Consider the following 15070-nt stretch of genomic DNA (forward strand, 5'->3'; position numbering starts at 1 on the left):
CTCTCTCTCTCTCTCTCTCTCTCTCTCTCTCTCTCTCTCTCTCTCTCACATACTTATTGATTCTACTCACCGCTTTCTCCACTCCCCCTCCCTCTGCTTCCGCTGCATCTCCTCTTTATCTTTTAATTTTGATGTTGAATAACAGCGTGCAACTTGTGCTGTATTCGAGAAGAATGAAAACTCATTTCCAGGCCTGCTGAGGGCCATGCTTAGCCATCCTTTAATGAAGAAACAGCCTTCGGAGAGAGTAGAAGTAGTTAATTAAAGTAGATTCTCAAAGGACTCTTTTATTAAATAAAAATTTGACTGACAATTCAACAGGCTGCGGCTGTTTCCGAGAAATGTACAGCCATATTTTGATGACATTGCTTTCTCAGCCTCCACTCTGAGTAATTGGTGCAGCTCTTGGCACAGCAGCAGCATACTTCATCGGAGCATTTTAGCATTAGTTGTGAAAAAGAAACTTAGGCCAATTACCTAATGCATTGCACCCAAAGACCCCAGATGTTTTGGCTTTTACTCAAAAAGCTGAAAACAAAATCAATACATGCCTTCCACTTACACTGATTTATGGTGGCTGATGCAGGAGCAGTGTGGTCAAACCTCTTTGTAGCAACACGCCCTGCCAACCAGGGATGCACCCACCAGATGCTTTCTCTCCCGATTTGTGTATTTTTTTTCTGTGTGTATCTTACTGTTTGGAACTCATTGGGACATTTACATATGTTGTTATGTGACTTAATGAATGTAGCTGATAGCAGAAACACTGTCATTCTAAATGACATCGACAAAGGAACTGTACCTACAATATATATTCTACAGTGCTGTATTTTAATGGATTAGTTATATCTGGTCAATACCCGATCCAGTTGATGAAGTCAGCATCAGACCAGGTACTGATCCAGCGCAGCAGATTGGTGGCTGCATCCCTACAGCCAACAATAAGAATATAGGCTCATGTGTCTCTACTGACCAGTTTTGGACTTCTAAATGATTTGTAATGCTATTTCCCCTTCTACTGTCGCCTCTGCTCTATGATACTATAGAAGGAAGAAGGAAGTTAGTAAGAATATAACAAGCGATAGTTTCCTGTGTGATGACTGCAGGAAATGCTGTTGCTCCTCTAGTTCAGTATCTGTTAAGACACAGTGTTGACTTACTATCAGACGAGAAAAATATGACGATATCTCTTTAAATCTATAAACAGTAACCTACTCCCTTCCCACTGTTAGTGCAGGGTAAGCAAATGTGCAGCATACCGTGCATTTATTGTGACATATATACTTAATTGCGTGGACGCGATATTTAAAAGCCTTTTTTACAATCTGGCAGAGTTATGAAGTGCAATTGACTCAATTGCACTTCAGTAGATGGACGCTTGATGAAATGAGGGTTTCAACCTGTCCAGCATTTGACTGCGATCCATGGATTTACAGTCTGAACAGTAACATTCTGCTGGCAGACAGTCTTCCTACATTATTAAGGCAACACTGCAGTACTGTACAGTAGGTACCATATATAGGCTACTTTGTGTATACCGTTGTGTTTACAAAGTGCACTTGCATATTGTTGAATAGATTTATTCAACAATATACAGATATATTATTTATTGCCAGCAACTGCCAACTGTTCTTTATTCATGAGGACTTCAACTTCAACCTTCGATCAACAGATAATTATATAATGACTTTGACCTTATTTCATATTACTGCTTTAGCTGAGACATGTCTAAAAACATTCAACAATGGCACAACTTTTTTTCAAAGTGTGTTATTCTGTCACGGTTTTGTTTAGTTGTTTCTTCCGTTTTATTTTGACTTTCCCTGCCTCTTGTGTCCTGTGTTCACTTCACTTCCTGTCCTTGTCTGTTTCTCGCCTCTGTGATCGTCTGCCCCGCCCTTGATTGAACCCTGCTGTGTCTCATCACCTGCACCTTCCCAGTGTATTTAAACCCTGTGTGTCCCTCATTGTCGGTTTGCTGTGGCGTATCCTGGTCTGTGGTGTTACTTGTGCTGCTGATCAACCCTGGTATGTTCCCTGAGTCATCTCTGCTCTTCCCTACCGTGTTCCCTGTTTATTGGACAATTTTGTTACCCATTTTTTGAATCCTCTGTTCTGCGAATTTTGTGTTGAACATTTTCTTTACCATTAAAACCACCTATATTCAACCCTCTGTTTCCCCGTGTCTCCCTACATTTGAGTCTGTCCTTTACTACGCCATTAAACGTGTCATAATCTGCATTTCTTTCCTGAACTGCTCTTCTGGAGTTGGCATCACTGTTGGTGCACTGCGATTATCTGACTGAGTGGTTCTTTGTGAACCCAATGGCCGCAGTATCATCTTGTACTATAATTAGATTGATGATGGGGGCCAGTTTAATCTGCTAATGGAGGGCTGATACTATTAAAGAAGTTCACACAAGAGAGGAGCAACATGAACTGGAGAGGTGCCAGGAGAAACTTGTGTAGGGCTGGTCACCTAAATGATGATAAAACATGTTGACATTCTCACGTGTCCTGTCGTTGCATGTACCCATGCAGATATTTTCACATATCTGCGGCTGAGACATCTGCTGTCCCGTTAATACAATAAAGGTGATTGGAAATGTCAATATACAGTGTCCCGGCTTATCGGGATAATCCACAAGCCTCACTGTCAACAGTTTCATTGGATCCATTTCTTCTGTGGAAAATAGATGTAATAAAAACTGACCCCGGATCTGATCACAATTACAGACCGGATTAGACTGAACTGTTTTGAAGTTTGTATGTATGACTGCTGTAAACTTAATAAAATGGACACAACTTAAGATGAAACGCCTCATAGAATGACATTATCCAATCACTGCTCTGACCTCTGACCTCTACCCTGTTTTCCAGTTGGCCAACATGATCCTCCCTGAAGATGAGAACTTCCTGTTAGTTTTCCACAGAGAAGCTCCTCTGGACAACAGTGTTGACTTCATGAAGGTAAGGTCACAAAGTATGCCAAACACCATTTTGAGATGTGACAAGACGAGCCAAATCCCCAAAAGAATGTATCAATCCCAATGTGTCAATGAATCAAGCCACAAAAACTAGAAAGGTATCCCGATGGGCCAGTGGACGAACACGTACATGAAGTGACTGTGACATTCATGGTTTGACTGGGGACCATTGTTTCATGTTTAATAACTTTACAGGACTAATTACACTCTTGTGTGCATAGACATGATCCATAAACTGTATGATTGGGACTAAAAAATATGTCTCACACAAGTACTGCATTTTTAAGCTTGAAAATGCAAAAGTTTTAATTGGTTCTTTGATTCTGAGCCTATAACGGCAACTAGGAAATGTATCGATGGATAAATTCTAAGAATATTATAATTGAGGGTAAGATGCAACACGACAACACGTTTTTCTGTATAACGAGTAAAGCTAGATCCACCAGCAAAGAGTGGAGGAGAATGCATCAGTAACTTGGAGTTGCAGCACATGCAAAGTATGAGGAAGTCTCCCAACAACCTCCAGAGTATGAATTCTAACCTGACTGGAACCAGTGCAGAGTTTGACTTTTAATGTAGTGGTGATGACACTCGATGCTTCTTGTTAACTTTGATAACATCATAATTACAAGATGCTTTTAACCATCTGGATTATATCCATCTGATTTGTGTCTAACAGAGTGTAATATGTAACGGTGAATTATAGTTCTCATTGTGAACGCTGCATTATAAAAACACGACAGAATATCACCACTAGCTATGATCACGATGATTTTAATGGTATTGCATTAATTCCAACTAGTTCAAATTCACCCGTGCACTTGCATGTAAACATTTGCCCTTTCCTCCCCCTGTAGATCTGGAGGAAGTACGATGTTGACAGCAGCGGCTACATATCAGCTCTGGAGCTCAAAGTAAGATTGTACAGACACAAACGCACAACAGAAGACCAATTACACCTCTCCTTTTCTGTTCAGGGAAAAACCTTAAGCGGTGGCATTGGCAGAGAACCCTCAGCCACTATTTCCTGTTCTGACACACACTGAGATGTTTATCCTCTCCCTCACTACACAATAAAGAAGTATTGTGTGTGTGCGTAATAGTCAATCACCCATTGCATTTGACCCTTTAAGTGTCTAATCATGTGATAAACTTTTGTTCTTAGGCTTTCCTGAAGGATCTGTTTCAAAAGCATGACAAGGAAGTGTCATCTGATAAGCTGGAGGAGTACACAGACACAATGGTAGTAATACAATTCACTCTCATGCACACAAACTGACATTCCACAGCTAGTCTCGCTCTACGTTGTTTGGCTTTAAAACAGTTAGACGTAGCCTTTTAACTAAGGTGTTATGGTGATCTGATTTGCAACCGTTTGCTGTTGACAGATACGTTTACGCTAAACCCTTTCCTTTCCTTACTCAGTGTGCAGTTGGTCACGCTATAGTGGCCGACTGCGGGCAGGAGGCTCTGTTGCATTTACTGTATTGGCTGTGTAGCTGTGTGTAGAGCTGCGGGGTTTTAACAGTGAATTTCTGCAATTGTCAGTGACTTACTGTACATTTATTGAAATGGAAATAATATATGCAACACCTGTACTCAAAACATTATTCTTGATGTGTTTATTTTCACAAATAAAAGCTGTATAAGAGTGGTTACACTCAGGTATTCTGCTAAATTTAAAATATGGCTCAGGGGATTTTATGTGCTGCTTCAGATGTCAAAAGACAGTGACACAGAAGGCAGCTTGCATTATTTATTTACCTGTCTCCCAGAGTTAGCTATCTAGAAACCCAGAGTATCAGAAAGCCTATTCCTAATATTCTTTAAGTTTCAATTTGGAAGAGATTGGTTCACGCTCAGTGTCAGATCGAATGATGAGTCGCCTCTAGAGTCACAAGTGGTGTTAAGAAAGAACCAGCGATACAGAAATTCAGTCGCTGAAGTTCTTTTTGTGTTCCTCAGTACTTCCTCTTTTTTTGCAGATGAAAATCTTTGACAAAAACAAGGATGGCTGTTTGGATTTGAACGACTTGGCCAGGTATCTATTATCTATTTCTAAATTTCCTATTAGTTTGTTTCTGCACTGTACTTTTGCTCTGGTTTATGCTCTTAGATGCTTGTTTAAAAAAGGAGATGCACTTACTGTATGACTTCTGGTGACTAGTTATTGTAAGTCGCTTTGGATAAAAGCATCTGCTAAATGACTGATGTAATCGTAAAGGTCCCTGCAATGCTAAGCTGTCTGTGATTGTCTCTATTCTGAATTGCATTACACACCTGTTAGATGGTTGTATAGGTATGAAGGAGAGATTTGATCACATTTTCCTAACATCTCCAAAATTACTGCTTTGTTTAGCTCATTTGCATTTTAAGAAAAAAGTTCAAATGGATAAGACATTTTAATGCTAAAATGCTTGATAGATTATGTCCGACCTTGTGTGTTGTAATGGGAGTTGGTGGAGAGACATAGCAGCATGCATCTGGATAATCTAGCTAGGTCATTGAGCAAAAGAAATAAAAATAAAAAAACACAAAATGCACCAACCGATATTTTTTTTAAGAACATTAATCTCTTTCATAACTCGACTGCTCGTAAAACATGTATTTCTTCCTCAATTAGGATCTTGGCTTTACAGGAGAATTTCCTGCTCCAGTTCGAAATGGATGTAAGTGTAATCTTTATCTTGTTCTATAATATTTGACAGATGAAAACACAACAACACACAGTTTAACAAGTTATTTTTATCTCATTTCTCTCCATATTGTCTTGGTTTATAATAACTCTTTTTTTCCCCCCAAGGCCTGCAGTAAAGAGGAGAGAAAGAAAGACTTTGAGAAGATCTTTGACCATTACGATGTTGTAAGTACAATACCACGGCGTGTGGGACACAGGTGATGACTTGTATTACATACGAGCATGTCCTGAAGGAAACTATGCGAGAATGTGGACAAATAATACACCAGGCTTCTGGCCTAAAGGTTGAGGGTTTAAATCCTCAGCTGGCCTAAAGGAAATTCTATATTGAGGAGGACGGTAAACAATCGCTCTCCACTTCTTCCTTCAAGACGCACCCGTGGGCAAAGCAGCCCAACAGCTAAATGTCTTACAGATGGCACTCTTATGAAAGGACAGTACTGCTCCATAGCACAAGGGAAGTACATTATGATTATTGTGATGGTAGCGGTCCAGTCAAGGCAGGCATCACCTCCACTAAGCAGTTCCATCCCAAATTAACACTCTAAAATTTGCATGCGTGTGGGTGCTCAGAAGAGGACGGCAACGTTCAATCCAATTAGCTCCATTACTTCTATAATGAAACATAATGAAATACAGCACCCATTAGGTTGTCAAGTCACTCTCTGGGCTGATGAGTTAACTCTGACTCATTCACAGTACAGCTCCAGATAGGACACAATAACCTCCATCAGGAGTCACTGACAAGCTTCTCCTATTCTGTCAAATCATTTTCATGACCCTGCCTAGATTGTCTTTGTCAAGTACGGCATGTACTAGGCCTAATGGTGTGTGTGAAACCTTTTTTTCTTCTACATGTACTTGCTTTAATGTCACTCTTGTTTCACCTTGGCTGGTTCCATTGCTCTTTTATGTTAACAGCAGTCTTTCACACAATATATCTCCAGATCCTGAAGAGGGTAAATGTGCAGAAAGTTACAGATATTAGCTTTTAAAGCGCTTCGGTCTTATAGCAAGATGGCTAATGTCTCATTTCGCCCTACTTGAAACTGCAATCTAGCAAAAGTGTTTGTAGAACTGCAGTGAGAAAGTCAGAAGAATTTGTTTTCCACTGCAGTTTGTGGAAACTACAAATACATTTAATGTGAGCAGATGTATGGTTCACAGGCAAACACTCCAGGGAGCTTACTATAGCTTGCATGCTGGAAAGTGAACCAAAGGAATACGCCCAGAAAAGGAAGGCTAATGATGACTGAGTAATGTGAGTGGGATGTGAATTAGATGAAGTAATCCACACTCCTCCTTTCTGTTTGTTTTTTCTGCCTCTTTCTTTTTCTGCCTCTTTCTTTCCTGTTCAGAGTAAGACCGGAGCGCTGGAGGGTCCCGAGTTGGACGGCTTTGTCAAAGACATGATGGGGCTGGTCAGGGTAGGACATGACACTATAATGCTGTTTTTTTGTGAATGTGCTGTCTGATATGCTGATATTAGAGTGTTGTTTACAAGAAGTACAATTGTTGTAATGTATGTGAATCAAGAAAATGATAAGCAAAATAATTCTTAGATGCAGCCCTACAACTTTCTCTCTAACTACGTAAACTCCAAATATTTGCGACTGAAACATTGTGAAATAGATGTGCTTTAAGATTTGCTGCGCCGTTATGCTGATCTACCAATTCCATACCATCACAATACTTGGGTGTCGATTCGAAAAGTATTGTGATTTAAAAGAAATGTAATCATACACTTTCAGCATGTATATAGTCAGAGATGTCCTGAAGTCAATAATATCAATTATCGTCAGAAATGTTATGTTTTCGAGCAACCCAAAAATCAAAGAATAGACATTTCCCTGAGAATTTAATGACATTTTCTTTTAAATGTATTATGCATACAGACAACATGTTTTATACTTGTGGCAAATATAATCGAATTTCCATAAATGTATTTTGTATATGCCTATGTTTTTGAAAACTGGACAAAGCGATAAATTTGTTATTGATTAAGGAATTTTTATCAATCCAGACATTTTAAAATCTAAAGTTGTGATGCGCAAGTAAATGGATTATTTTCCTACAACCCTACCGATCACCCAATGTGACGCTAAACCTGATTTGATGATCAAACGGAATTAATGTAATTGTATTCTGTACTTTTTAAGAGGAACTCATTTTGAGCTAACAAGTGTAACTGTCAACTCAAAGAGAGAGATTGAACAGATGCTAATAGATGTCTAAACGCTGGCATAGTGTTGATTACTAGATATACAGTAAGTATAATGCCTTTCCCCTCTTCCTCTCTCTTCGGTCGTCTCCAGCCCAATCTCACGAGCCCCGAGCTGGACAAGTTGAAAGGCATTCTGCTGCGTCACTGTGACGTCAACAAGGACGGAAAGATTCAGAGAAATGAGCTGTCTCTGTGTCTGGGAGTCAAACCTAAACATAGTTAAGAGAGCTGTAATGTTATGAGATTGTATCATGACAAACTGACTCTGTATCCGTTGTAAAATCAACAGTGAGGGAACATTGTGTTTTGATCCATATCAGTCTAATTACTGGCTTTTTTTAAGGTCAATATTCATAAAGAGTCATTTGATCCTGACACTTATAAAAACACAATTTGATACTGTGTGATGAAAAATAAATTATAGGCTTGAAAATGCATGTTTGTAGAAAAAAAAAGAGATGTGAATGTCTTTTTGGCTAAAATGACTGCGCTTAAGAGTTGTGGTATATGAATCAATTTTTTTAGTAAGTAAACAATGTTTTCCATTGTAATATAGAGGGTTTTTCTTTTAGTTTGGTGCTCGTGTTTGTTGGCAGTTGCTGACTTTCAGCCATCTGCATGTTTTCCTGTCAAAGTAGGCTAAATGAAGTATATTATGATGTTGTAATTTTAATATAAATGCATTGCAGAAGAAATAAAGTGATGAGCATATTGATTCAGATTTTCTGTTCCCTTTTTTGAGATTATATTGTAATGGCGCTTTTAAATACAAAAAAATTCAACTCTTAAACTGCATCAGCCAAAATAGAAACTTACATTAGATCTATAATGTAATATATACAGCATATAATTGAATAGATCAGCCTCATTGTCACCGATACTCGATCCAGTCAATATCGGCCGACATCAGCGAATCTCAAGATATAATAGAAATATACATAAAGCTGTTATATTATCATACGGCAGAAATGCTGTAACAGAAGAAGAAGAATTAAATTTGTGGTGGAAAAAAATCTTAACCTCTGTGAGAAATAATCGATGGAACTTCTTAAAGTATTAAAAACATATTTAATGAACAGACATTTCAATCAAAATTCAGCTGAATGGATAGAGCTCAGTCCCCACGGATGGTTCGGAGGTCTAACCCAGATAAACAGACAAAACAGAGTGTATATGCACGTTATCTCGTCTCCTCTCCCTTCAACCCCCCCTCCTCCCCCCCTGCAACCCTCGCAGATGTTGTCCGAAGAAGAACAAGGCCAGGTTCCCAGCCGTTGCGTGGGTAGAGGGTTAGGGTGGTATATGCAGGTTTAAGCGATACAAGTTATAACTAAAAGAACCATATAAATTTCCACAACAAAATTAATCAAAACTAAACTTTTCATGCAATGACTCATTATACACATTTATGCTGAAAGTACTTCGAGATTGATGAGTCATCAGCAGTGCGGGAGTATTCTTTGTATAAAGGGACCTAACAGTATAATACAATATATTATACAATACGACTTTGCTGACTGGAAATGACAAAATACGAATCAAAAACATCTTGAGAAGAAAAACAAGTTCCCGGTCATGTAAGCTTGATATTCTTGTGTAAACATCTGTAGAGGTTAACTGAACGGTTTCATCCCCACCAGATAGACTGTGAGTCAGGTCACTGCGACATTGCTCCTGTGAGATGCAACAAGCTGACAGGGCGAGTCTGTGTTTGTTAAGTCGAAGCCAGAGATTGAACACCGGCTTGGTTAAATAGATGGAAAACCATTCTGGCCTCTAAAAGGGAGCTAATGGTGCGGACATAAAAGCTTTACTCTGCCTCAGACCACCTGATTGCCCTTTTGAGTCCTCACAGAGCTGTAGTGTACGGGTTGATCTCGTCTATCTCTGTATATGTGTGTGTGTGCGTGCTCATTAAACAAAGAGACACAACTACAAACAAAAAGAGACTTTAGATGATGTGTTCATGAACAGTAAAGAGATAGACTTGTCTTAAGTGTTTGCGTGTGTGTATTGTACTTTATAGTGAAGGGCTTACGAGTGTGTATTTGTGTGGGCAGAGCAGCTGCTACACAGCTGCTGCAAAACAAACAGTTGCCCATTTAGGCTGAAAGCTTTACTCGCCATGCAGTCCCACCTCACCTGAGGCCTCATTGTCACTGGAAGTGTAACGTTTTAGTGGTGCAGTCGCGGGGAATTCCAATTAAATAATATCCGATCAATATCATCAAAGTGGAGTTGAAGCACTCTAATGAAGGCGTAATTGCTAATGTATTTCCTTTCACAAGCAAAATAATCCTTTTTATATTATCAAAGTGATTTTATCTTTTATATTTCCTGTTGAATTAAGCTCCATTTTGGCTTCAAACTGAATCTGACTACTTGAATGTCCTTGTGTCTGTTATTATTTCCTGATCGTCAGCCTACCGAGATGATATCTTAAACCACAGGAAGTCTGGCCTTTAAATCTTAGAAGTTAGAAATCAAGCCTTTCCTACAAAAAAACGTTTTATTTATTTTCCTGTTTAAGTAATGTCCGGTCTACTAAATTGTTTCAATCTATCCAGTGGTGATGTGGCCCTTATTGAACTGTAGCCTCACTGGCACACAGCCCTGAACCTGCATTGCTCTGAGCTCCTAAACAGGTTATCAGGCAGTTAGATGGGACTAAATCCTTAAGTAATGATGTATTTAGTGGTGTTCTATTGCCATCAGATTAACTAGTGCTTCACCTGAGGCTTTACAGCCAAAATCAATGAAGGGGGAAGCTACGGTCTAACTAAAGGTCATACTGTGTATAACCTTTTGTAAAGGACTAAAAGTACATATTATGTGCATCAGTTTAACCTTTAATCTACTTTGTGCTCTCTTTGTGTTTTGAAGACTATTAAAGCCTGACTTCTTTTTGAGCCAGAGAGAGAGAGAACAGAGCATCATTGAAGGTAACATTGCTTCATGCTGCCCTCTAGTGGTCAGACTGAGGCACTGCATCCTTTGAACCATTCATGTGGAGTCTCTCTCAACCGTAAACTGTAAAAATTGAAAAATCTCTGCAGATCTAAAGCCCGTTTGTTTTTTGCACTCGCTGCTCACAACAGCAGAACTAAATAAGAAGAATCAACGCTGGTACTCTGCAATGAGCAGGAAGTTGAAGGTGTTAACTTGTGTTCAGACCTGTAATTAAAATATATCTGCCTTCAGCTCTACACTTAGAGTGGATAGGTTCATTTTCACCCCCAGAAGATGGTGCTGTTCCTCAAGTCTATTGGTGCCGAGGACGGCTGACAGCCCGCCACTAAATGATTCACCATTCTAAGACAGTCTTGTATCAACAACCACTTTTCTACTCATCTTAAAACAGAAAATCTCATTTGTAATGAGCAGGCTCAGCCGTTTCTTTAGGTAAACTGCTTACAGCCATTATGAAAAAAAAAAATAGCAGGCTTGCAGCATGAAGCTGGTATGCGCTTGTCTGTTCTCAGCTAAGAACAACAACTTGTTAAAATGTATAAAAGGCCAAGGCACCAGGCTCCTCGGAGGGACAGACCACTGACCCCAGGGTCCTCTTTCCATGTCTTTTCTTCCACCTTCTTTTCTTCGCTGGCTCCAGAGCATTCTCACTGAGTAAACAACAAATAAGAACGGTGTTGTAAATTGTAACCCTTGAGTCCTTCTTTAAGGTTGCATTTCTGTCCCAACTCCTAGGTGAAACCTAACATTCCCATTCCCAAAATGCCAGCGCTGCATGCAGTTCACTGGACCTGTAAGCTGAATTGTAAACAAAATTCACAATGTATGGATCTGCCAGGTCACAGGTTTCCGTGGTTTCAGCCGAGCGCCTTAACGACTTTTACAACAGAAGGTCAGTCAGAGGAAAAAATATATGCTTTGGTGCAAGATGTCATTGAAATTTGAATGATGTTTTATCCTGAATCAAGTGAAAACGACATACAGGACATAGACAGAACGGTTTTGAGTGGCTCTACAACCAAAATCCTTTCAAAAATTGCTACTCTACTGAAATTTTAAGAGATCGTACATTATTAATTTTCTTAATTGCCCTAAATTCACGTGTATCGCTGTGGACTATAAACTGATTGAAGCAGTCATTAGTGGAAAACTGATGAATTAGGAAACATTATGAGAAACATATCCTGCATGTTTCAAATATTTTGTAGCAGCGAATATTAAATTACATTTTTACTTTTGTACTAAAAGTAACTATTTTATAAATTTGAAGCCAAATCTGGCAAAATGAAAGATGTTACACTCTGCTCCAAGAAAGGAGCAACAACTCGAGAGTGAGTGAGTGAGTGAGAGAGAGAGAGAGGACTAAGAATGCTAACGATTCCTTTGTCATAGTATTTCTGCTACAGTCATAAAGAGCATGTACGTCACAGCACTTCAACACTTTACAGCAAGTCAACTGAGTGAAAGTGATCTATATTTAGAGTGGTGTTGGGCAAATAATGTAAAATGCGTGGTCATGGTGTTTCAAGCGACGCTCTAAAGTCTCTTTACTTGCGTCACTTTCTATAGAAATTGTCTCGTGTGGTTGGCAAACACTGTAGATTAACAAGCATTTCCCCAAACAAACATAGCAGCAGTGGAACTGGTGAAAATGTGACACAGCCAAAGACTCAAACCATCTGGAAGATTGAATACGATGTTTTTATGCCAAATTATGTCAAATTGGTTGTAAAAACTGTGCAAGTTATTTAAATAAACATTTTGTTTATTTGAATGAAGCAATTAGCAACAAATTTTAAATACGAAATGTATCAGATTATTTGTATGACTCAATTAATAGGCCAAGTTAAACTCAGTGATCATTGCTAATCTTAATATAAACATTAGATTCAAGCTGAGATCTGATCCTCCATCCAGGGTGAAATATTTGTGTTTCATCATTCCAGTCAGACCTCCTTGAGTTTGCTCTGTTTTCGGAGCTCTCTGTGCACTGTTGGAAATAATACCTGTGAAGATATGGCCATAAATTTCAATATGCGTGTTTGTTTTTGTAAGAGATCTCCCCCAAGCGGCAGCCATGTGCTCAGTTTTTCCACCAAGAAGAAGTTCAAACAAACATCACTGTCCACCCATGGCTCCAAACTGTGACAAACACTGTGAACACTCAACAGGGTGTCCTGTCAGAGAAGACGAGAGCAACTGAGTGTGTTGGCCCTGTGACCACTGACAACAACAACCCTCTATATCTGACTTACATGTTTCCACAGAAACACAATGTTTGATGATGATTATCCTGGGAGACCAATCTCCAAAGCAACAATGCACATAGCTGGCCAAGTAGAATGATATTATTAAAAAGACCTCAGGACACCACCTTCCACTTTCATGGATACCCATATATCTGCAATGAGCTGATATAGCACCACAAACTACAATGTTTCTCTCATACAGAGTCCTGTGATTCTCTACTAATCACCACTTTGTGCTTGTTCTTTTGTTCTTCTATACACAAGGTTTTCAGGTATCGGATATTTCTGCTCGGACAGAACATAAAGCCTTTGACATCCTCATGAAATACAGATTTTTCCATATGGAGTTTCCACTAATTAATAAAACATGTGTTGCATCCATCCACAGCCACCCACCCACCATAAGACACATCTGCCTCCGTCCCAGAGTCTCAGCTCATGTATGGTGGCGCGCAGCAAATAAACCCAGAGTGAGAGATTTGCGGTGGCCTCCCAAGCTGCTAAACCCACTGCCATGACTGCCACTTGGCGAGCAAATTGAAAATATGGGGAGCGCTCAAAGTCATCCGTGAATGTGTGGAGGAAGTGATGTAAACTGATGATGTGCATGGGAGAAAGTAAGGTAAAGAGATGGATTGAGAGGGAGAAATTAAAAAGAGGACAAGCAGCTTTTTTTAGACCTTTTCAACTTTCTCTGAACCCAACCAGAGCCTCACATGAACTCCCAGTCAAATACAAAACCGTCTCCAAAACATCCCTGCAGCAACATCTGCAATGCTTTAACTCACTGGTTGTGTATCCCATTAAACTGACATCTCCATTTTTATGTCTAACAACACGGACGGATCAACAGTGGTTAAAATTCCTTTCAGTAGACATCATAAGTACTGCTAGCCAGTAGGGGTGGGGAAAAAAAATCGATACAGCATAGTATCGCGATATTTTGCGTGGCGATATTGTATCGATACACGGACGCCAAGTATCGATCTTTTATTATTTAAACTATAAAAAAAAAATATTTTTATTTTTATTTATTTTTTTTATTTTTAGAAAAATCAATTCAATTACTTTTTCAGTCCACTAGATGGTGCTGAGTTATTTTCTGGTGAGGTCAGCAAAGGTCCCGGGTCAGCGTGATTGGTAGGAAGTTGGTCAAAACAAAGATAGAGACATCTGGCCTCACAACGGGGTTAAATCTCCCAACAGTACGCAGGCTCATGGGGAGAGTGCAGCGCATAACTGTCTCTTTGCCCTTGACGTCCACGCATCGCAAGTTATACTGAGTTATATAACTCTTATATCCTACTTATATAAGTTATAGTTCATATACTGAGTCCACACGTTTGCTTTTAGTTAAGTTGGACTATGTAATAATACAAACAGTTCAGTTTGTCAGGTTCATGCAACATTTATGACATTGTTGGTCAGTCTGTCTGCTTGACAATCATATTTTGCTGCAATAAAAATGATTGAAGTGAGATGAACAGACTGAAAACTTTATCTTATTAGATAAAACATGTTGACAGTTTTCCTTTGGGGACATAATTTGAAGTTGAAAAAAGTAATAAATCGCAATATAGGCCTATGTTATCGCAATACTCAGAATATCGCAGTATCGTGATAATATTGTATCGTGACCTAAGTATCGTGATAATATCGTATCGCGGGACCTCTGGTGATTCCCACCCCTACTAGCCAGTAATGGTGCACTGTGGAGTTACATGTCTAAAGGCTGGAAGCCAATGTTAAATGATCTGACAAAAAAACAAGATTTTCAGGAAAGGAAATGCTGCTTAAGCCATGTGGAATTATTCACGCCATTAGTCTGGGTTTCCTTTGGAAGAGCCCTCTTTAAACACCCTCTGATATCCGATGCTTAAACTCTGTGATTTACTTTACATGTGATGAAGGTGCACTAAAAACACATAACACACTAGTTACC

The 15070-nt window shown here is 39.3% G+C and overlaps 1 protein-coding gene across 1 annotated transcript in view; it reads left to right on the plus strand.

The window, feature by feature from the left end:
* Positions 1-8624, plus strand: part of LOC116386881 (secretagogin-like) — a 12135-nt gene extending 3511 nt beyond the window's left edge. The window contains exons 4-11 of the mRNA XM_031853464.1: positions 2881-2970; positions 3845-3901; positions 4153-4230; positions 4973-5028; positions 5611-5656; positions 5791-5850; positions 7044-7112; positions 8001-8624. Of these exons, the coding sequence (XP_031709324.1) occupies positions 2881-2970; positions 3845-3901; positions 4153-4230; positions 4973-5028; positions 5611-5656; positions 5791-5850; positions 7044-7112; positions 8001-8132 (588 nt within the window). The 3' untranslated portion in view covers positions 8133-8624. The remainder of the gene's footprint in view (positions 1-2880; positions 2971-3844; positions 3902-4152; positions 4231-4972; positions 5029-5610; positions 5657-5790; positions 5851-7043; positions 7113-8000) is intronic.
* Positions 8625-15070: the final 6446 nt, after the last annotated feature.

Source organism: Anarrhichthys ocellatus, unplaced genomic scaffold (assembly GCF_004355925.1).
Source record: "Anarrhichthys ocellatus isolate YVR2014 unplaced genomic scaffold, GSC_Weel_1.0 scaffold13, whole genome shotgun sequence".
NCBI lineage: Eukaryota > Metazoa > Chordata > Actinopteri > Perciformes > Anarhichadidae > Anarrhichthys > Anarrhichthys ocellatus.